This window comes from Megalopta genalis, chromosome 1 (genome assembly GCF_051020955.1).
Source record: "Megalopta genalis isolate 19385.01 chromosome 1, iyMegGena1_principal, whole genome shotgun sequence".
NCBI classification, from domain to species: domain Eukaryota; kingdom Metazoa; phylum Arthropoda; class Insecta; order Hymenoptera; family Halictidae; genus Megalopta; species Megalopta genalis.
This window is the reverse complement of record NC_135013.1, coordinates 17,165,101-17,188,451: the sequence shown is the minus strand read 5'-3', so window position 1 is coordinate 17,188,451 and position 23,351 is coordinate 17,165,101. Positions and strand designations below refer to the sequence as shown.

Sequence of the window (23,351 nt, the reverse complement as noted above, 5' to 3'; positions counted from 1 at the left end):
AAGGTGTCCGCGCTAAATCCTCGATCTAATAATAACGTAAATCGAAACGGTAGTACCAGATGAGACACCCTGTACCCGCGCGTTTCGAAGATTCTATTGAGTTTGGGAATAAGTTCGTAGTGTTTTTATCAAGCAATTTGAAGGCGATTTTCTTTGTTGTTTTCGTTAAGCTCGTGAGGCACCCAGGCTCCCAATTCTTCGGCAAATCCCATTGAATGAAGATGATCGAGAATCGTTTTATGATCGCAGTTCATTTTTTCGGCCAATTCGCAACTTGTTCGGTGACCGTCCTCTTTCAAAAGTGCTTTGAGACGCTCTTCGTCGAATTCAGAAGGTCTTCCGCTGCGAGGCGTGTCGTCGACGTCAAAATCGACATTTTTGTACTTCGCAAACCATTTCCGTGCTGTAGACTCGCCTGTGACACCTTCTCCGTATACATTGCAAATGTCCCGGGCTGCTTAGGCAGCTTTTTGGCCTCGATGAAAAGCGAAGAAGAGAAGCTGTCGAAAATGTTGCTTTTTATCTCCTGGATATTCGATTTATAAGCCTCAAAAGTAATAAAAAATTAAATTACTCGAAAAGACGATTAGCACAGTTTTGTAGAGCAGAAAGAGCTCTATCGAGTGAATATTATATAATATTATAATATTATATATAAATATATATATTACATTATAACATTATATATATATTATATATATATATATTATAATATTATATTATATTACAATATTATATAATATTATATATATATATATATATATTATATATATATTATAATATTATATTATATTACAATATTATATAATATTATATATAATATTATATATATATATATTATTGTCGTTGTAATATAATTAAATTAAATCTCGTTGTAAAATAAACGAAAATATAAAAACGCTACGAACTTATTCCCCAACCTAATACATTTTGCCTCCGCGGTCCAACAATCCGTCGTCTATACGTAGATCGCTCTTACGAGTCGATCTATTTGCATTGCGCTTTGCGCGTCGAAAGATCGCGATCTTTTGTACGGAAGCGAATAAGGAAATGATTTCTCAAAAGAAGAAGGACAAGGACGAAGCTTCTCTACGAGCGGTTTTATTGCTTTAATCGTCGATCAAGCAGTTTCCGCTCCAACATTTTAATCATTTAAACAGTGACGTCTTGTCGGATACAAATTGCAAAATATGATGCAACGAGAGCGAGATGCATGCAGGTCGATGCATTCGGCTGAACTTGACCTACTATGCCACGATTGTAAAGCAGATTCCATTTTTAAAAGTGGTCATAGACGTGGCCGTGACTTTGCATGCAAAAGTCCCTAGGCCAAATAATTCCCTATGCTGTATGGAACGCCAGGCTTCGTTAGTCGAGAAACATAATCGAGGAAAGATGAAAAATACTGTTCTCACGGGGCACGTTTGAAATGCACGGTTCGTGACGCACGCGTAAAGTTATTCGACAGACGACCTACATACATATAAAGAAAATGTCGACCGCAGGACGAATTCGTTCTTTTCAAGCACAACGAAATTAAAACGAAAAATTACCTCGACGAAGCACCGCCTCGTTCGAAGCGAATAAATATTAAAACGAACGAATTTTGATATTACATTTCATCAGCGCGATACGAACGAAAACTTAGGGACAATCTCGATCGAAAGCTTGTCTCGAAGACAACATGGCGGCGTGCACGTGTCGTCTGCAATCCTCCGCTAGAAGCGAGTGTCGAACGTGTTACGGTTATCGGTTCGCTTTTCGTGAACGATTAATCACATTGCCGAGGACAACGAAGACAAGCTTCGCACACCTCGTGAAAAATGCCTGGTAATGGAAGTTTGCGGCACAACGAAGAGAAGTCATAAGGAATGGCGACGGACTGCGAAAAAAGAGCGTCGCAGGCGGCTGCGTCGCAACGCGGCCGCTGAGCGCGACGCCGACGCTGAACGACTGAGGGCAGCACTGGAGAAAAACCCGGACTATTTGAACTGGTTGCAGAACTGCGAAGTGGAAGAGGCCGAAAGAGAGAAGATTGAACAAAAGGAGCGCGACGAACGAGAAAGACTCTGGCTGGAAGAGGAGGTAAGCAAGTTATAGATAGTTCAAATTGCAATCTTGATCTGTAAACTAATTTGTTAGGTAAAACGAAATAGAATTTAATGTACAAATAGGTAGGATACAAATTATACTTAAATTATAACAGTGTATAAATTGTTCTTAAATAATCAAAAATTTCGATTTTCCTCTCTCATTTTACAGCTTATAGATAGATTGACATAGTAGACAGAGTAGACATAGTTATAGTTATAGATCAAGTTGCAATCTTGATCTGTAAACTAATTTGTTAGGTCAAACGAAAAATCGAGAATTTAATGTACAAATTGGTAGGATTGTTCTTAAATAATCAAAAATTTCGTTTTTCCTCTCTCATATTACAGCTTATAAAATTATTAGAGAAGTTACTCTACGTTTCACTCCTATTTCTTGCATTTGATATCAGACTCAGCAATTACCATTTTTATTTTCACTATGGCACCTTACCACTACTTTTTATTTTCAAAAAGCATATATATGCTTCCGTAAGAAAAGATTGAATAAATTCAGACTACCAAATCATTCGCAATAATTGGTTTCTGATATTTTTCATTAACAATTCCTGATATTACAAAAGTGTCTCTATTCGAAATTCTTAAATACACTTCTTATATTGTAATAGCAATTATACGGAGTTTAACTAAATATTATATATTAACAATAATAATATTATATATTATAAAATAAATAAATAATAATAAATAAATAAATAATACATACATACATACATTGGTAGCTTTAGGTAGTTACGGTGTAAACGCTAGGTAGCTTTAGCGTCTGGCTTACAACTGATAATGGTAGCAAATGTCAGAGGTGAAAATTATTTTTCTCTTAGCGTCGTGGTTCTTTTGTTCCCGCAATCGATAGCTTCGAGAAGAACTTTGTATAACCGTGAAAGCAATGCGACCATGTGGCTGCCGAAGCCAGTTTATTACGCGATCCCCGTAAGCAGGCGACGATACGAATCCCGAAACGCTGTTTCACGGTCTCAAATAGCTCGGTTCGATTTTCTCAGGCGAGAGCGCAGAAGGAATGGCACGTCCTGCAGGAGCGGAAGCAAAGGGCTCGGCAGTTGCAGCTGGAACAAGAGGCGAAGATCCGGGAGGAGTTCGAGGCGAAGCAGGAGGCGATTCGCAAGAAACACGAGGAGGAGAAACAAAAGCGAGAGGAGGACATCAAGAAGCGGGAGCAATTGGTCAAGGAGATCGACGACTACATCGACAACGGGATCAAGACGCCGGAAACTTTGCGCGAGGTAATCGACAGTCAGCCTGGCAAGGAGCTCTGCCCTTTCTTCACCAAAACTGCCGCCTGCAGGTAATCCAACGACCCTGGTTTCGAACATAATCTCTTTCATATTCTTATATTATTATATTCTTATATTATTATATTCTTATATTATTATTATTCATATTATATTATATTCTTCATATTATATATTCATATACTTCCTTTCAGATACGGCGACACCTGCTCGAGGAACCATCGGCGAGTATGCCTGAGCAAGGTGATTCTGGTACCTGGATTCTACACACATTTCTCCCTCGAGAAGAACTCCGCGGAGTATGACACCGATATAGCGCTCGAGTTCGAGAGTTCGGAGACCCGGCAGCATTTCCGCGAGTTCTACAAGGACGTGGTGCCCGAGCTCGAGTCGTTCGGCCGAATAAAGACCTTGAAGTACTGCTGCAACACCGAGATCCATCTCCGTGGGAACCTGTACGTCGAGTATTATACCGAACGGGAGGCGGCCCGGGCGCTGAGAAAGCTGAAGGCGCGTTGGTACGCCGGCAGGCAGCTTAACTGCGAGTTCGCCAATCTGAAGTCCTGGAGGAGCGCCGTCTGCGGCATGGCGAAATGCCCGAAAGGGAGAGCGTGCAACTTTCTGCACACCTTTCGAAATCCGCGCGACGAGTACGATATTAAAAGCCCGCCTAGGTGGGCAAAGACCTCGGGTTCCTTTCCTCAAGATGTTGCGACCAGCAGGAGAATCGAGTACAGGTAGGCTAACAGCCTGGGGGCTCCCGTCTGTCCTCGGTTTGTTCTCGACGTCGCAATGCGTGATGTTTATATTAGGGTGTCCTATAATTTCTTTCCTTTTTTCTGATGCGAAACGATTACACGATATTTGTTGTTTAAGGTTGATTCATCGAGTTGTATACGAACCGTTCTGCTCTATTACCTTCTTCCATCTTTCAAGAAGCCTCATTATGCCGTCTTTCCAAGATTGTTGAGGCTTATTTGCAAAATATCGATCAAGGTGCGTTCTTATTTCGCTTACGAACTTGAACCGTTTTTCACGGAGAGAATTTTTGAACGAGAAGAACAGAGAATTTGTTACGATCGGATGGAGCAATGTCTGCGGAGTACGGAGGATGAGGTAGAACGTCCCAAGCAAATTGCAATAATTTTTGTCTTACGACCAACGCAACATGCGGTTTTGCGTTGTCGTGATGAAAATTTGACGGTGTCAAATTAGAATAGGTGTCAAAATAGAACTTCGAATCGATTCACATATCCCATCTGGATCAAATGCTTATGTACCGTTGTCCTGGGTACGTTAGTGGCATCTGCTATCTCGCGCACACTATATCGCGAATTTTCAGCGAGCATATCTTTGATAAGGTCCGCATCCGTCGTTGTTGGACGTCGCTGCGGTCTTCATCTTTCAAATCAAAATTGCCAGCTCCAAATCTCTTAAACCAATCGCGGACTGTCCTAATAGTCGTAGAACCGTCACCGTAAACGGTAGAAATCTCGTTTGCAGTGTCCTGTGCCCTATCACTTTTTTGTTAAAGCAACGAAGCATAACATGCCGCAAATGCTTCTTTCGGCTATCCATATTGAACGGCGTAGAACAAATTTGATAAGGAATTTTGTCACCCACGAAACGTACTCTAGAAGAGCTCTGGGACGACTGAAACCGATACCCTAAACAGCCAAGAGATAAGCCTGCGTGTTTATATAAACAAAGCTGGTTAGATTAATTCGTAGCGCGGCGCGGAAAGAACCTATGGGACACCCTAATATTACTGTGTTCATAGACTTTTTGTTTCCTGCGTCTTTCTGCTTCTTTCTATCGCATGATTATTTTCGTCTCTCAGGAACAAGTCGAAATGGGAGGACGGAAGCGAAGCGGACGACGGCAAGAACTGGCGGTGGTCCGACTCTCCGGAGCCAGAGACCGAGCAACAGTACTCCAGAAACACGGAGAGACGACATCGCCGTGGAGACGAGTCGGCGCACCGACAAAAGTCGACGCGCGAGAAACGCGTCAGGTCGACCGCAGATAACGACGAGACGGCTAGAAAACGGCGTCGTTCGACGTCCAAGAAATATTTCGAGGAGAACGCGAAAGAGGAGGACGCTTCGAATGGCCGCGAGTCCAGGAGGTACTCGCGGAAGAAGAGAGAAGACGACGAGGGTGAGGATCGCGAGGAGTCAAGGTCGCCGAGGTACCATCGCAAGCGATACTCGAAAAGCGGCGACGGTGGCTACCACTCGAAGAGTCGAAGATACTCCAACAAATACTCCAGGCAGGAGAGAGAGGGTCGCGAGAAAGACAGACGACAATCGAGGAGCCATCGAGATTTCGAGGATTCGCCAAGGCGGAAGTCGAAGGCGACCTCTGGGACGGTCGACGCCGAAAAGACCGACCACTTCAAAGATATCGCTTGTTTAAAGTCCAAGTGGGATAAAGACGCTTCCGTTCAGAACGATTCGGACAGTTCAGAGTCCTCGGACTCGGACTCTTCGAGCAGCGTCGAGGAGAAAGACACGGACAAGTCCGCGACATCTGCGAAACCCTGCAGACGCTACTCCGACGACGCTTGGGCCACGACGGACTCCGAGAACGACGCGACAGCAAACGACAAACGATGATACTTGTAATTATATTTCAATCGGACGATCGGTCGTTCTTTCCATATCGAAGTGCATTTGAACAATAAAGTATTTTATATCCGCGGATTCCGATTGTGCAACTACATCCGTTCCCTATGGAAACGACGCGCGGACCAGCCGATAAGCATCCCTTGAATGCATCGCGCAACTATATTGCTCGACGATTGCGTTGATTCAAAGCATTCCAACGATAAACCGTATCTATCGAGTGGCAATATATCGTTGCTAACGATTCAGTATTTTTATCGGATTTGATTGCGTGTACTCGATGGAGATTAAAAGATCAACTGCTTTCTATGATTTATCAGATAAATCTTCTTTTTAATTTTGAACAGTTCTTAGTGGCGATTGTCTCGATATCTTGCCGATAGGTTTTAAAACACGCACGGCAGCGTTTTGAGAATCAGTATTCGGTGAATTAGAGTGGTTGCAAAGTCTCTCTGGGTGAATCTAGAGAATTCGACATGATCGTTTTCGGCATTTTGTGGGCGTTTTGCGCCGTTTTCCAACTCGGCGATGCCGGCGGCCTCCGTACGTTCCGTTTTCAAGGTCTACAAGAGCCGGACACTTCGGGCCTGATCGACGCACAGAGCATAAACGAGGCCTGGATCGAGCAGCCCCTCGATCACTTCAATCCTCGGGAGAATCGCACCTGGTCGATGGTACTTGAACGAATCATAATCCCACGGTAACTCGAATTAACCGCGCGTTTTATTTCGACAGCGCTACTACGAAAATTCCGCGTTGTTCAAACCCGGCGGGCCCATTTTTATCATGATCGGAGGGGAATGGGAAATATCCACGGGTTACCTGCAGACCGGTCTGATGTACGATATAGCGAAGGCGCACAACGCTATGCTGTACTATACCGAGCATCGTTACTACGGCAAGAGTCATCCGACCGAGTAAGAGATCCGTTTCCGGTCCGATCGCGTCGGACAAGATTCCAATTTCGCCGACGTAAATACGTTTTAGGGACCTCGGCTTGGATAACATGCAATACTTGAGCGTCGATCAATCGTTGGCCGATTTGGCGTATTTCATAGAGGCTAAAAAGGAGGAGAAGTCGTTCCAGGACAGCATCGTGATCGTTTTCGGAGGGTCTTACGGTGGCAACATGGCGGCCTGGTCCAGGCTGAAATACCCACACCTCATTCAAGTACTTCTTTCGCTTTTAACGCTTATCCTTGATTATCTAAAGCCTTTCTTAACCAGTTAGCTGTGGCGCCTCCATATCAGAGCGCGCACCTATATGTGTCGCGAGAATCAAGCGATGACGAGTATACTCGTCGAACACAATGTTAAAGTGTCGCTGTTAAAATATTGGATCGAAAAGACGGTTTTATTTGATAAAATTAACAATTTTATTACTAATATTTACTTATTCACTCGACGTTAACATATACCATATACATAATAAACGAAAAACCCAGGGGCAATCAAATACTTATAAAAGTTAAAAATTCAAATTGCTGCTGTAGAGAGAGTAGTATTTAGCAAAGCAAGGAACAATATAGAGGATGTCCCAAAAATGTCTCGCAATCCGAAAGTGGCAGGTTCCTCAGGTCATTTGAAGCAACATTTTCCTTTACAAAAATTTTCTCCGAGGCACCATTAGCGAGTTATTAACGAAAAACAGTGACCAATGAAAGGCGAGCTTAGCTGGCGCGAGGCGACCGAGCGGAACTGGGCTTCGTGCGCAGGTTGGCTGGGCCGCCTCGCGTCAGCCGTACTCGATTCTTATTCGTCACTGTTTTATCGTTAATAACTCGTTAACAGTGCCTCGGAGAAAATTTTTGTGAAGGAAGAAGTTGCTTCAAATGATCCGAGGAACCCGCCATTTCCGGATTGCGAGACATTTTTGGGACATCCTGTATAATAGCACTTTGCACGTCGAACACCAAAACCGTGATTCTTTCCTAATTTTATTTTTATAACAATGTAAACAACTTCGTGCAGGATTGGCCTCGAAATATTCTGAACATCTTGAAATTTGAGAATATGTTTTTGTTTTCCTTGAAATTACAATTCAAATAGCCAATGGTCACTACTTCTTACGCGCGACGAGTATACTCGTCGTGTCACAAAATATAGCCATTTCTCCATGACGAGTATACTCGTCAAACACAGCTAACTTGTTAATACAGTAATTTCTCCCTAATTCGCGCTCAAATTGCGCGCAAAAATACGATTATTCGAGGTTTGCGTCTCGTTTTTATAGTTTTTGACAATCGGTTTGAGCAATCTGAGCGCGAATTAAGGAGAAATACTGTAGATCGGTAAATCAGTAGCGATAACAATCTCATTCGTGAGTCGACAAGCTATCATAAGCTTCTCCCGGATACAACAGAGTCGTTGAGAAGCCTATTTGTTATCTCGACTGCTGTGTCATCCGAATTTCAGCAATTAATTTTCGTGGTCCCCGAGTGGACGATGATCGCTCCGACAGATATCCGGTAGATAAAATGTCGAAATTAGTCGAGGTTTCGGCGAAAGTGTCACCTTCTTGTGACGAAAGTGTCACCGGTTCTTTTTACAGGGTGCGTTGGCCAGCAGCGCTCCGGTATTCGCGAAGGCCGATTTTTACGGTGAGAGACAGTGATTCACGCTTCCCGAGACTTTCGTCTCACGTTTAACCTTTTAGGCCCGACGCGCCACTATAGTGGCTTCCGTGGATGTCATCTTTCAGAACAACACGCCACTATAGTGGCTTTCGCGGATGTCATCTCTCTGGACGACGCGCCACTATAGTGGCTTGCTCTAGTAGCTCACTCGTCGTTTGAACCAAATAATCGTCTTCATATGCATTGTTTCACACTTCTTTTGTCTTCGCATCGATTTACAACAGTCTACAGGGTGTCCCAAAAATGTCTCGCAATCCGGAAATGGCGGGTTCCTCGGATCATTTGAAGCAACTTCTTCCTTTACAAAAATGTTCTCCGAGGCACCGTTAACGAGTTATTAACGATAAAACAGTGACCAATAAGAATCGAGTACGGCTGACGCGAGGCGGCCCAGCCAACCAGCGCGCGAAGCCTAGTTCCGCTCATTGGCTCGATCGCCTCGCGCCAGCCGAGCTCGCCTCTCATTGGTCACTGTTTTTCGTTAATAACTCGTTAACGGTGCCTCGGAGAACATTTTTGTAAAGGAAAAAGTCGCTTCAAATGGCCTGAGGAACCCGTCACTTTCGGATTGCGAGACATTTTTGGGACACCCTGTATATACAGTATCAGACTCTGCCGTCCAGAGAAATAGCCTCGCGCAGAATTCAGCCGTACCTAAAAGGTTAAGCAAAGAAAGAGAGAGAGAAAAAAAAGAATCGGTTACGTTTTGCAGAGTATTACGAAGTGGTGACCGAGTCGCTGCGTAGGCACAGCCAGCAATGCGTGGACGACATTAAAGCCGCGTTCGACGCGGTCGAGGAACTGTTGGCGACCCCGCAGGGCCTGGAGAAATTGAAAACCTACTTCAAGTAACACCCATTCGACTTTACGTAACTCCGTAACTCGTATCTGTGCGACACTGTTCAAATCTGTTTGCATGAAATTTGTTTAGCTTGTGCGACGCGCCACCAGCGAAGTCCCCCAGCGACCTTGGGCTCTTTATGAACACTTTGGCGGAGGTACGGGTCTTTAAACTGTTCAACCGTACGATTATGTCACGATGTTTACCCTGTTTTTCGCGTGCGCGAAAGATAACCGGAAAATTCTCGGTTACGTAATGGTTTCTTGTCCGCCAGGCATTCGCGGGTGTCGTTCAATACGACAAAGTGGTGAAAGGGCAGTCGAACATTGCTGCCTGTTGCAAACACATGACTGCGCCCTATTTAGGCAGCCCCCTTCAAAGACTGGCTAGCCTTGTGTCCGACCCGAAGGAATGCTCGGCTGTTGATTACAAGAATTTCATCCGTAATCACACTAGAAAAGACTGGGACAAGCAGCCCGACGTCAGTACGTTTCATGCCCGCGATTTATTCCGAGCATCGAGTTCACCCCCCTCCGTCCCCCAATTTCTCAATTTCATGTTTTCTTAATCATTTCGTACGACGATAGATAAGGTATTAATTTTAGAGATCTTTCTTTCCCACGTGTCATTCTTATTATACGCGTACGCGCGTGTTCCAGCACACGTACAGTAATGTCTCTCTAATTGACGCTCAGATTGTCCACGAAAAATGTACAGTTTGGGAAGAGGAGATACGATTATTCGATTCTTGCGGTTCATTTTTGTTTTTCAATTACGAATTGTCAACAACTATGAAAACGAGCTGTAAGGTTCGAACAATCGTATCTCCTCTTCCCAAATTGTCCATTTCTGTGGACAACCTGAGCGTCAATTAGAGAGACATTACTGTATACACGTGTGTATCAAAATCTGTGTATTTCAGCACACGCGAACACACGTGTATTTCGATATGTGTGTACACGCGTATTTCGGTACACGTGTACCCGTGTATTTCAACAAATAATTAAACATGCGCGTGCTAATAATACATTCATACTTAAAAGATAAATACTTGAAAATGCAGATATTTTGTTCCACGTAAAATATAATTGCGCAAAATAAAAGATATCGGCAGTACACGGGTACGCGCGCATGCGCAACACGCGTTCACGATCTCTAATTAATGCTCTAATTAATGCTCTCTAATTAATGCTTTAGCTTCGTTGCAAAAGAATCAAGGAGATAACACGAGATAAAATTATTCTCGCTGATTATATTATAAATAGATTGCACTAATACGATGCGAGGAACGGACGAGGTTCGGATTACAGCAAATTCTCCCCCAACTGTCCATTCTTGCGTACAATTCGAGCGTCAATTAGAGAGAATTTGCTGTACACGGATATACACGTATCGAAATACACGTATACACGTATAGTATGTGTACTTATATACAGTAATGTCTCTCTAATTGACGCTCAGATCATCCACAAAAATGGACAATTTGGGAAGAGGAGATACAATTATTCGAGCCTTGCGGTTATATTAGATACGATTATTCGAACCTTGTGATTTGTTTTTATAGTTACGAATTGTCAACAACTATAAAAACAAATCACAAGGTTCGAATAATCGTATCTCGTCTTCCCAAATTGTCTATTTTTGTGGACAATCTGAGCGTCAGTTAGAGAGACATTAGTGTATTGAAATACACGGATCTTGATACACGTGTACAGTAATGTCTCCCTTGCTGACGCTCGGATTGTCCACAAAAACGGACAATTTGGGAAGAGGAGATACGATTATTCGAGCTTCGCGGCTCATTTTTATAATTGTTGACAATCGATAACCATAATAAACGAGCCACAAGGCTCGAACAATCGTATTTTCTCTTCCAAAATTGTCCATTTTTGTGGACAATCTGAGCGTCAATTAGAGAGACATTACTGTATTGAAATACACGGATCTTGATACACGTGTACAGTAATGTCTCCCTTACTGACGCTCAGATTGTCCACAAAAACGGACAATTTGGGAAGAGGAGATGCGATTATTCGAGCCTTGCAACTCGTTTTTATAGTCGTTGACAATCGATAACCATAAAAAACCAGCCACAAGGCTCGAATAATCGTATCTCCTCTTCCCAGATTGTCCATTTTTGCGGACAATCTGGGCGTCAATTAGAGAGACATTACTGTACATGTGTACCGGAATATACGTGCACGCATATGTTAAAAACGGCACATATCGAGACACGTGTATACGTTAATTACTAAAATTAATACTTGATCTATCGTCGTACGAAACGATTAAGAAAACACGAACATGTCCATTTCTGTTAACAAGCTTTCGTAATTTGAACGCTTTCAGTGAGACAATGGTTCTATCAGACGTGCACCGAGTACGGTTATTTTCAAACGTCTACTTCGAAGAAGTCCACTTTCGGCACGATGGTGCCGTTGAGCTTCTTCACGGAAATGTGCAGGGATCTGTACGACTATTAGTAAGTGCCGCAAACGCGATTCGCGTGAGATTGCGTGTTTCCGTTTCGCTGAACCCGCTCTTTCTTCGCAGCTTCGACAGCAAATACTTGGACAGTAGAGTCAGACGAACGCATATAATGTACGGAGGCATGCGGCCGGATTTGCGAAACGTGATCTTCACCAACGGCGACGTCGACCCGTGGCACGTGCTTTCGGTTCTTGAAGACTTGAACGAGTTCTCGCCGGCTATACTGATCAACGGTAAAGAACTTGCTTTCCTAACTTCGCCTTTTTCCTTATCAAATTGACGTCGACGCAAGGGTGGTGAGCAGGAGAATTGAACTCGGTAAATTCTTCAAGGTTCCTCGCACTGTCGCGATCTGCAGAACAACGATGCCGCGGACGTTCCCGGCCTGGTCCAGGCAAGGGCAAAAGTACGAGAGATCATCGGCAGCTGGATCGCTTCGTAATTCTCGTCGAAAGAAAACAAGATAATCGTTGATGTAGAAAAATGTGCTTTTATTTCCTATTTACAACCGATCGGGTGCCACAATCAAATTTCGTGCAACTTATGATACAACATTAAATCTAATCCTACATTGTTCTCTGATCTATATTCTCGTGAAACACTAGTACACCTTGCCCGAGTTTCCCCACGACCGTTTCACGGCTGCTAATTCCGTGGGACTCGGGCAACAAAAAAGCGTTAAGTCCTTAAGTCCTTATCTCTACGTTTCGCTCCGGGAGAAGCGGCAATTAATAATTAACAATTTGTCGAGCGCGCGGTCGCGCCGACCGAGATCGTAGATTTATTTAGGCGTATCCGCGATACGAATATGCTACCAACAGAAATATCGACTATATGTCTCTTCTCCTCCCCTCCCTCAGACAAAGTAAATACGATGAAAACGATAATGCTTTCGTTAACGACGAGGATTCGAGGATCGTGATCAATCGACCTCGAGCTTTCTGAACGAGCCGGTGATGCCGTACATGTTTGAATCGCTGGATCCGATGTCGGAGCATCCGAAACCATGCTTCAAGGCCGAGACCGCGCCTTCGCGAGCCTTCTCGGAATACAGCTCCAGGCGCACTCTCATCTTGTCGTGGCTCAACAGAGTGGGTCTCATGTCCAGCAACTCTTTCCTCCACAGATCTGCAATAACAATTCGATTATTATAATTATTTAATGTTATATATATTATTACATATATATAATAATATATAATATTATATATATTATTATATAATTGTAATTATATTATAATAATATATAATATCATATATATTATTATATAATTGTAATTATATTATAATAATATATAATATCATATATATTATTATATAATTGTAATTATATTATAATAATATAATTACAATTATATTATTATAATTTCTGCGAAAGAAAGATCACCGATCATTTCCTTCATGGGCATGGTGCCGCCGTATTCTTTCGGCAGCAGGCTGGTGTCCATTTTCTGGTTCACAGCGTCCTCCAGGCTGGTGTAGATCTTCACCCGCTTCCGGATCTTGTCGGAGATCAACGTGAGCCCGAAGTCGAGAGCAAACTTCACGGAAGGGTGCGTATTGATAGCGTGGACCTCCTTGTGCCGCATAGGTATGGTACGCTGGAAGAAACGTAAACCCGATACAGAGTGTCCCAAAATAATGGTATTTCCGGGAAACGAGGAGGTTCCCGAGGTCATTTGAAGTAACTTTTTCCTTAGCGAAAATGCAATCCGCGGCTTCGTTTACGAGTTATTAACGAGAAACGCTGACCAATGAGAGGCGAGCGCGGCTGACGCAACGCGGCCGAGGCGCCAGCTGATCTCGTCTCTCATTGGTCGGCGTTTTTCGTTAATAACTCGTAAACGAAGCCGCGGATTGCATTTTCGCTAAGGAAAAAGTTACTTCAAATGATCTCACGATCCCATTTCCCGGAAGTGCCATAATTTTGGGACACTGTATTAACCGTTCCAAACAAAGTATTATCCATCCTCTGAGTCGATTTGATATACAGGGTGTCTCAGTAACTCTGTGTTACAAAGCGATATCTCCGTTATCGTTAATGATACGCGGAAATGCTTGAGAAACAAATCGTTTGATTCGAAGGAACACATCTTGTGATGGAAATTATTTTTTTGTAAAGGTCATATTTTTTGAGATTTCAAGGTCATCGATGTTTTTTCAAATACGATTACATATTTCTATCATTATATCGCGATAGCTAAGATCAAAACGAATCCGATAACCTATAATACCACGACCTTCGTGTGACCTTGGGTACGAAAGCTAAAGAAATTTTTAGACATGTTCTTTAAATCTTGATAGCGTGAGACAAGCAGAAAGTTAAAAGTCTCCGAAAAGGTATGTGGGCCGCGATCAACGAGGCGACTTGTCATCCGCGATTAAAATGTTAATTAGTCGTCTCTCGCCGAAAGGACGAATTCTGTCGGCTCGACGAGCGACAGAGGGTTCAGTGGGGCAGAATCGCTACGAAAGTATCACAGTCGTTATCCGATCATCGACGAACATTCGGGAGGGGGGAAAAAGTGGAACAGGGGCTAAAGAACCGGTTATCGTGTCCCGTCTTTTTCGGAGTCGTTACGAAACGCTGTTGCATCATTGTCCTTGAATCGGAAGCGTTTCACGGCGGATGTCGATGATCGAGAATAGGCCGGTCCGGTCCCAGTTTCGCGGTAAAAAAGGTGGCGGAAATAGAAGGAGGAACGATAGGAAGAAAAAGAAGAAGAAGACGAAGAAGAGTGAGAGAGAAGAAGAAGAGTGAGAGAGAAGAAGAAGAAGAGTGAGAGAGAAGAAGAAGAAGAGTGAGAGAGAAGAAGAAGAAAAAGAAGAAGAGTGAGAGAGAAGAAGAAGAAGAAGAGTGAGAGAGAAGAAGAAGAAGAAGAAGAAGAGTGAGAGAGAAGAAGAAGCGTCAGAGAGAAGAAGAAGAAGAAGAAGAAGAAGAAGAAGAAGAGTGACAGAGAAGAAGAAGAAGAGTGAGAGAAAAGAGGGTGGTACCTCGCCGTTTTTAACGATGCGGACGGCCTCCTTCGGCGTGAAAAGCGTCAGATGAGGGAAACTGACGCCGGCTCCGTCGGCGAAATGAACGTAGCCGCGCACTTGGCTCTCCTCATCCTCCATCAGCGTCTCGTAGGTGATCGCATGGATTCTGCACATGTCGGCGTTCGTGTACTTGTGCGGATCGAACACACCTGCGATCGAACGGAATTGATGAAAATTTCGCGAACGGTGACTCAACCCGGGGACTGGTTGCGAGAAATCAATTTTCGCGTGCCGCGTGAAAACGGGGATAATAATCGTGTCGGCGATCGAGCAACGGAAACGCCTGTGCAATCACAGTCCCATACATGTTTTCTTAGACTTTGCTCGTTGGAGCGAAAGCTGTCATTATCATCGCCGGTATGCCGGGAGAGCGACATTTACCTGGTCTAGCGATAACAACGCGGCGGCCTTTCTTGTCGCGTCCGGGTGCGGCGAACAGGTACCTATAAACCGGGAGAACCGAAGCGGATTACAATATGTGCAGGATGTCCCATAACTGTGTTAACAGCCGGAAAGAGGTGATTCCTGAGGTCATTCGAAGTAACTTTCTCCTTTACGAAAATGTTCTCCGAGGCATCGTCATCGAGTTATTAACAAGAAACGGTTGACCAATGATAGCGTGACGCGTGGCAGCCGAGTCAACGAGCGGAACTGGGCTTCGTCCGCTCATTGGCTCGGCCGCCTAGCGCTAGGCGAGCTCGCCACTCATTGGTCAGCGTTTTTCGTTGATAACTCGTAAACGAAGCCGCGGACGGCATTGTCGCTAAGGAAAAAGTTACTTCAAATCACCTCAGGAATCCCCCCTTACCAGGTGTTAATATAATTATGGAACACCCTGTATGCTGCGACAATTTACGATCACCGCTTTCCCGAGTCTCACCCCAAAGTCAGAAGTTCCTCCATCGTAGACTCCGTCGAGTCCAAATGATTGAAAGCCGGATGGTACACCTGTCGCAGCAGCAAGTATCTCTCGATGGCCTCTTCAGCCATCGGTACGTTAAACTTCTTGGATCTCAGAAACCTTAATAAGAATTGGCCATCTGTTGATCGGCAAGAACGCGGTGATTAGAAACAGCGGACGAAAGACGTCGAACGATAACGATTTATTAATTTATTAATTCCTTGTACGTTGATCGATTATTCCCGTAGAAGAATGAGTAAATATATAAATTGATAAATTAATAAATAGATTAGTAAATTGATAATAGATTCATAATAGATTGATAAATTAATAATAGATTAATGATAGATTAATAAATTAATAATAGATTAATGATAGAAAAATAAATTAATGATAGATTAATAACAGATTAATGATAGATTAATAAATTAATAATAGATTAATGATAGATTAATAAATTAATAATAGATTAATGATAGATTAATTAATTAATAATAGATTAATAATAGATTAATGCTAGATTAATAAATTAATAATAGATTAATGCTAGATTAATAAATTAATAATAGATTAATAATAGATTAATAATAGATTAATGCTAGATTAATAAATTAATAATAGATTAATGATAGATTAATAAGTTGATAATAGATTTATGATAGATTAATACTAGAATAATTAATTAATTAATTGAAAAACGCGATTCTCTCACCGAGACGGCTGTTCTCGATTCGCGGATTCATTTTGATCCAATTACGAATCTGCTCGAGGGCCTGGTCCCGAGTGTTCTTGTCCTCTCGGAGCTCATCCTTGGCGATCTGTTGCGTCTCCTTCGAGAGCTTGCACTCGTAGCTGTCCTCCTCGGTTACCCACTCTACCGCGCCCATTTCGATCGATCCTCAAAGTTCCAAGGTGTCCCGGGGAGCTGAAATTCTACGAAACCGTCGTCGTCAGGATCGCGGCTCGATTCATCGAGCCTAAACGTGCATCGGCGATGTTCTTACGGCCGCTCTTTCGGGCACATAAAATTCTACACGTGTGCGTACGACAGCACGGGAAACTGGATGCGATACGTTTCCTCGTCCTCGGGCGGGTGCGACTCCTTCAGCTTCGGGCCAACTGACACGGTTCCCTCGGCACCGTTCAAAGCCACCGTCGTCGACGAAAGCGAACATAGAGACCGCGGATGCGACGAGTTTAGCAGACACGCTCGATGCACACTCTCTTATGCTCATTTTTCTACTTTCATCCCCGTTCCGCGAACGAAATGGGCCCTCGCCCCCCCTTCCCTCCGCGGGTTTCGTAATCCGCATAACCAGCGTTGACTCGCCGGCTGATTTCGTGACATAACAATTTCTTCGGTTCATGATATAATGTTCTTGCCGGGTGTACGAACGCCGGAGAGTATTACGTGTTCCACACGATACCCCAACGTATGCTGTAAGCGAGTCCCTCGGAAAGTTTCGCAACAACTTTCTCCGGTTACGCAATCGTCTGGGCTCTGCGCGCCCATCTTTGTTATCCAATTTTGTGCTACCACGAGCTAATGCGGATCGATCGGTTTCCCCATCGTCTCCCATTAAACAACCTCTACCATCCGCCGTGTGTGTGTGTGTGTGTGTTTTCCTATCCGCCAACTAATTCGAGTCCGCAATCTATAGATCGCGCGAGACGGAGAAATTCTTGTGCAACCGTACAATCGACGCCGTTCCTCTCTGTTTCGGGGCCAGGATGACCGGCCTCTTTTTGTTTACGCGGAGAATTCCTTTCGTAAACTGAACCCTTATTCGTTAATGCGATCGGAAGACGATCCTGCTTACGTAAAACAGACGTTAATCTCGTTATGGTATTATCATCGGATTTTCGGGAGCTTCGCATTCGTCGAGCAACTTCGTCGCATTTAGGCTTTTGCGTCCGACTACAGTAATGTCTCTCTAATTGACGCTCAGGTTGTCCGGAAGATGGATAATTTGGGAAGAGGAGGTACGATTATTCGCGAGTCTTGCTTTTCGTTTCTGTAATTGAGCCGTTTATTGTGAAAGTGGCATAAGTCGCTTCGCCGTAACGAATAGTGGTGATTTTTTAATGTTTATTAATACTGATGTTAATATGATTATTATATAATAGTAATAATGATGATGATAATATGATTATTATATAATAGTAATAATGACGATGATAATATGATTATTATATAATAATAATAATGATGATGATAATATGATTATTATATAATAATAATAATGATGATGATAATATGATTATTATATAATAATAATAATGATGATGATAATATGATTATTATATTATAATAATAATGATGATGATAATATGATTATTATATAATAATAATAATGACGATGATAATATGATTATTAATACTAATATGATTATTTATACTGAGAAAAATATCAGTATCCTGAGATAACAAGTACAAGCAAATCTTCTCGAAAGTTAGCATCCATATTTGTAAACGTGTTAAGAAACGCAAACCCTTAAATATATCGACTTAAAAACAAAGTGACTTGTGCCACTTTTGAAATAAACGGCTCAATTGTTGACAATCGGCAACTATAAAAACGAACCGCAAAGCGTAAACAATCGTATCGTTTCTTCCGAAATTGTCCATTCTTGTGCACAATCTGAGCGTCGATTAGGGAGACATTACTCGTATTCGAGCATTGCGGCTTGTTTTTATGATTACCGATTGTCAACAACCATAAAAACGAACTGCAAGGCTCGAACAATCGCATCTCCACTTCCCAGATTGTCCATTTTGGTGCACAATCTTAGCGTCAATTAGAGAGACATTACTGTACATGCGTACTGGAATATACGTGTATATTATTATTATTATTATTAATATCGGATAATTTTTGAATTCGTAGCGGTCTTTCTACCTCGAACAGATGTTAATCTAATTAATTATTATTAATTTATAGATTATTAATTATTATATATTATTATATAATATAATATTATAATATTATAATATATAATATATATATATAAATATATTATTATTATTATATAATATAACATATATATATATTATTGTATTATATATTATATATAATATTATGTAATATTTATTATTATATAACAATATTATATATAATATATATATATAACTATATTTATAGATTAATAATTAAATACAGATGTTAATCGAATGAATACGAAATTATTCATTGTCTGCGTCGGAATGGAAGAAAGTACAAAGAAGCCCAGAGGCCATCGACGGCGTCCCAAGGGCTCCCGAGGCCGGTTGTTCTGCAAGCTTGGCGTGCATAGTCATCCGTTAAAAAGATGCACGGCCCTCGATTATCCAATACGCAACAGGGAAGTCCACGTCTCGATGTCCAGTATGCAACAGGGGAAGGCCGGCTTTCGTCATCGCGACAGCGAATCGCGTTTCCATTAACGCGAACCGGGCTGCGTTCCGTAATAAACGTTCCGTAATAAAAGATTCGCGCGACGCTTAGCTCTGAATGAACGTAACGCTAATCAGGTTACGGGGCAACCGTGGAACCGAGCAATCGGGAAGGTGAACGCGGCAGGCGTCTTCCGCGTAGAAAGTGCTACTTATGAGATTATTACTCTTCGAGTTCTTTTCTTTGGCATCAATCACCGTTCGCCCCGAACGCAACAATTTCCTCGCGCGTCAGAACACGCGTAACACGAGTCCGAGGCAATTTTCGCATGACCGAGCGCTCAATTCTTTCTTTTTCCTCTCTTTACGCGGGACTGAACTTTCCAGAATATTTTTCGAGTCGGTCGACGAAGTTCTCGCGAAGGATTCTACTACGCTCGGAGAATATGTACTTTGTTCACCGAAGTCCCCGAAATGCGACGCGTTGCGCAACGAGCCAGTTATACGATACAGCGCGAATCGTTAATCCGTTCGTGGCCAGCGTTCGCGTCTACTTCCTGGAAAATTACATTTTAATGTGCCGAAAAAACCTCTCGAAACGCGCGCCTCCGTCGATGTTCTCTCGCTAAGCCATGGCCACGTTAGTGTTTTAATAAAGGACGTCGACGCTCGCCGCACTCTTGACCTTTAAAATCTTCGATTGTTGAACACAAGGTCGCTACACGCGGCATTCGATTCGAAATTCTTCTCGTGTCGAATCGATGAATAACCGAATCACCGATGTTCGTGATTAGAGTACGTCGGATTACAATTGGAGCCACGCGTCACATCCTTCGAGTTAAAGAGATACAGTGGTGTCTCTCTAATTGACGGCCAGATTGTTCACAAAAATGGACAATTTGGCAAGAGGAGATTATTCGAGCCTTGCGGCTCGTTTTTATGATTATAAATTGTCAACAATTATAAAAACGAGCCGCAGGGCTCGGATAATCGTGAATTGGAATCGCGAAACGAGCGCAAAAAATTAGGAGGTACTTACTGACGCTCAAATTGGGCACAAAAATGGACAATTTGGGAAGAGAAGATACGATTATTCGAGCCTTGCAGCTCGTTTTTATGATTATAAATTGTCAACAATTATAAAAACGAGCCGCAAGGCTCGGAATAATCGTGAATTGGAATCGCGAAACGAGCGCAAAAAGTTAGGAGGTACAGTAATGTCTAATTGACGCTCAGATTCTGCACAAAAATGGACAATTTGGGAAGAGGAGATACGATTATTCGAGCCTTGCGGTTTATTTTTATAATTATAAATTGTCCACAATTATAAAAACAAGCCGCAAGGCTCGAATAATCGTGAATTGGAATCGCGAAACGAGCGCAAAAAGTTAGGAGGTACAGTTATGTCTCCCTTACTGACGCTCAGATTGTGCACAAAAATGGACAATTCGGGAAGAGGAGATACGATTATTCGAACCTTGCGGTTTATTTTTATATTTATAAATTGTCCACAATTATAAAAACGAGTAGCAAGGCTCGGATAATCTCCTCTTCCCAAATTGTCCATTTTTGTGGACAATCTGAGCGTCAGTAAGGGAGACATTACTGTGCGTGTATCCTTACTTCCGCGAATTCTTTTGATCGCTCGGAAAACCGTCGTTTCGCGTCGCGATTCGAGAAAATTTGAGGACGTCTTCTTCAAACATTTTTGCGACATCGAAACGAACGAAATGGCTAACGTAAGAAAATGCACTCGTAATGATGTACAATCGACGAACTTTGTAGACTATTTTCCTGTGTCTTTTTAACGATCGAAGTTAACGAAAAATATACGATCGAGTTGAGATATCGTAAATATTGTCGAGTATTGTAACTAACTTTAATTTTAATTCGAGTATTGTAACAAATTTTAACGAACTATTTTTTTCTTTTGTTCTGCCAATCTTAAGGTTAAATTGTTATCCTCGAAAGGGAATGAGAAATAATTTCTTCTCTCGAGCAAGAATAACGTCGACGTAAAATTCGAAGCGAGCATCCGCGAGTATGGTAGTAAAACGAAAATTGACATACCCGAATCGTAGTCGCGCAGGTGAACACTTGAAGGAGACTGTCTCCTCTTGACCGCCGATCGCTCTTTTATAATTTCCAGTCGCACCTTTCTTCTAGCTCCACCTCCGGAGTTCTCGCGGTCGAGCGACTTGCCAGCACCCTTCGAGGGTCAATTCCCACTGTCGCGATTGCTGTCGAGACTCTGTTTCGGCAAGCGAATGACAAAATACACGAGCGTCCTCCAGAGAATCGTTTCGTGATTATGCTTCCCGGTGCAGCCACGGAATAACTCGATTTACCTAATTGTCTCGCTTTTATATACGCCTCGCGACAGGTATCACCTCCCGTCCGCCTAAACGAACCACAATGCTGGTTAATTTCATAACGATGTCTTCTTTCTACGCGCCGTTGGCCAGCTACTTAACAAAAATTCTCGAATTACGTCATACATCCCTCTTCGTAGAACGTCGTTATTCCTGAATTTTGTTAAATTCCATTTATTGTTTGATAAATAATAATTATTAACGGGCTTCTCAATCGCGCCACTATGTCAAGAAAAAATTGAATCGTTTTCGATCTCGATAGAAAATTCCCAAAGAAATGATTAAACAGTGCCACTTACTGTTTGCTTCTTGATAATTATTAATAACGCTTCTCAATGACGCCACTATGTCAAGAAAAAATTAGATCGTTTTTGTTCTCGATAGAAAATTCCCAAAGAAATGATTAAACAGTGCCACTTACTGTTTGCTTCTTGATAATTATTAATAACGCTTCTCAATGACGCCACTATGTCAAGAAAAAATTAAATCGTTTTCGATCTCGAGAAAAAATTCCGAAAGAAATAATTAAACAATGCCACTTGAGATAATGAACTATTCGTTGAGAGAACTGTCTTTGATTTTTGAAAGATTACCGAGTCACCCTTGATAGGGACAGTATCAAAGGCTCTTTTAAGAGTATTTTAACCCCTTGATGTACCATTTTCTTCGCAGTTACTGCGATTAGAAATTTTTCGTTCGCAATTTCTTAACACTTAGCCAACCGAACGGCGAGATCTCCCCGTTTTAAATTCAGTCGGTTGACGACCGAATGGATGATTAATGAAAAATTAAAAATGATTGCTTCATTTTATTAAGATTTGCAAGAGGTACGAATGCTGAAGAAGTAATCGATGCCATATAAGTTTGCTTCATAATTTTTGTTTAATCGAATGAAATATTTTAATTTTATGAAAATTTTTGAGCTTTCTAGCGCGGTCGTGGAAGTGTTAAAAGGGAAAGAAAATTGATGCTTACCGTGTGCCTAAATTTACTTGAATGGCTTAAATATTGATAAGAGATTAGAATTTTATTGCAATTTTAAAGGTCATAATAACATTTACAGTAATTTCTTCCTAATTCGCGCTCAGATCGCGCACAAATACAGAATTAGGAATTTCGCGCTCAAAAATTTGGGAAGAGTTGCGGCTCGTTTTTATGCTTACCGATTGTCAACAACTATAAAAACGAGACGCAATTAGGGTGAAATCACTGTATACTCGATGAGTTATTATTAGACATTTTCACGACAAGCCGGAGTCGTTGAAATATGCCAAGGGATTAAGGATCTACTCTAATCAACCCTTCGCTTTGCGATTTATTTCGCGAACGAAGGGAAGCTCGTGCACAGAGATCCGCAATCTAACGTTAAGTCAAGGGATTAACGTTTCGATTGTAGTTTGCATTTTTCATGTCGATGCTATCTGTGGAATCACAGCACCGTGATTAATCCTAGTCGAAGCAGTAAAAGATGTGGAATCGAGGACTGCTAAATGCATTTCACCGTCGACATAGTCACGCAGATGATCACGGTTTTGCATAACGATAGCAATAACATCGGCCTAAGTACACGTAATCCTTAGTTCTGGACTGTTTTCTTAGTTTTGACACGCAATGCTACTCGGACAGTTACAATCGGAAAGTGAAATGCGACTATAAGCCGCAGGTATGTTCCGGCCGCGGATGGAGAAATTACGTGCGTGAAAGGATTTTAA

At 42.3% G+C, this 23,351-nt stretch overlaps 3 protein-coding genes across 3 annotated transcripts; 2 read left to right on the top strand and 1 right to left on the bottom strand.

Moving 5' to 3' along the window:
• Nucleotides 1-898: 898 nt before the first annotated feature.
• LOC117222541 (uncharacterized) lies at nucleotides 899-6,066 on the top strand. Its single transcript, XM_033474293.2, has 4 exons — nucleotides 899-2,085; nucleotides 3,113-3,414; nucleotides 3,556-4,098; nucleotides 5,202-6,066. Exons 1-4 carry the CDS (start codon nucleotides 1,834-1,836, stop codon nucleotides 5,977-5,979), a joined length of 1,875 nt encoding a protein of 624 aa, XP_033330184.2. The 5' UTR covers nucleotides 899-1,833; the 3' UTR covers nucleotides 5,980-6,066.
• Nucleotides 6,067-6,219: 153 nt separating this feature from the next.
• LOC117222548 (putative serine protease K12H4.7) lies at nucleotides 6,220-12,537 on the top strand. The gene is made up of 10 exons (XM_033474305.2): nucleotides 6,220-6,662; nucleotides 6,724-6,905; nucleotides 6,976-7,159; nucleotides 8,540-8,588; nucleotides 9,337-9,472; nucleotides 9,556-9,622; nucleotides 9,740-9,950; nucleotides 11,815-11,947; nucleotides 12,019-12,188; nucleotides 12,288-12,537. The coding sequence occupies exons 1-10, from the start codon at nucleotides 6,465-6,467 to the stop codon at nucleotides 12,395-12,397; spliced, it is 1,440 nt and encodes a 479-aa protein (XP_033330196.2). The 5' UTR covers nucleotides 6,220-6,464; the 3' UTR covers nucleotides 12,398-12,537.
• LOC117222558 (clavesin-2) lies at nucleotides 12,426-21,617 on the bottom strand. The gene is made up of 7 exons (XM_076522533.1): nucleotides 21,338-21,617; nucleotides 16,607-16,827; nucleotides 15,874-16,033; nucleotides 15,375-15,436; nucleotides 14,949-15,142; nucleotides 13,342-13,555; nucleotides 12,426-13,083 (listed from the first exon to the last, which is right to left on the bottom strand). The coding sequence occupies exons 2-7, from the start codon at nucleotides 16,779-16,781 to the stop codon at nucleotides 12,878-12,880; spliced, it is 1,011 nt and encodes a 336-aa protein (XP_076378648.1). The 5' UTR covers nucleotides 16,782-16,827; nucleotides 21,338-21,617; the 3' UTR covers nucleotides 12,426-12,877.
• Nucleotides 21,618-23,351: the final 1,734 nt, after the last annotated feature.

Excerpts from the sequence above, each read along its gene's own strand:
- LOC117222541 (XM_033474293.2), top strand. The coding sequence starts at position 1,834 with ATGGAAGTTTGCGGCACAACGAAGAGAAGTCATAAGGAATGGCGACGG. Across the intron at positions 2,086-3,112 it reads GACTCTGGCTGGAAGAGGAG|GCGAGAGCGCAGAAGGAATG; the intron begins GTAAGCAAGTTA and ends CGATTTTCTCAG. Across the intron at positions 3,415-3,555 it reads ACCAAAACTGCCGCCTGCAG|ATACGGCGACACCTGCTCGA; the intron begins GTAATCCAACGA and ends ACTTCCTTTCAG.
- LOC117222548 (XM_033474305.2), top strand. The coding sequence starts at position 6,465 with ATGATCGTTTTCGGCATTTTGTGGGCGTTTTGCGCCGTTTTCCAACTC. Across the intron at positions 6,663-6,723 it reads AGAATCGCACCTGGTCGATG|CGCTACTACGAAAATTCCGC; the intron begins GTACTTGAACGA and ends TTATTTCGACAG. Across the intron at positions 11,948-12,018 it reads AGGGATCTGTACGACTATTA|CTTCGACAGCAAATACTTGG; the intron begins GTAAGTGCCGCA and ends CTTTCTTCGCAG.
- LOC117222558 (XM_076522533.1), bottom strand. The coding sequence starts at position 16,781 with ATGGGCGCGGTAGAGTGGGTAACCGAGGAGGACAGCTACGAGTGCAAG. Across the intron at positions 13,556-14,948 it reads GCATCGTTAAAAACGGCGAG|CGTACCATACCTATGCGGCA; the intron begins GTACCACCCTCT and ends CGTTTCTTCCAG. Across the intron at positions 13,084-13,341 it reads GCCCATGAAGGAAATGATCG|ATCTGTGGAGGAAAGAGTTG; the intron begins GTGATCTTTCTT and ends TTGTTATTGCAG.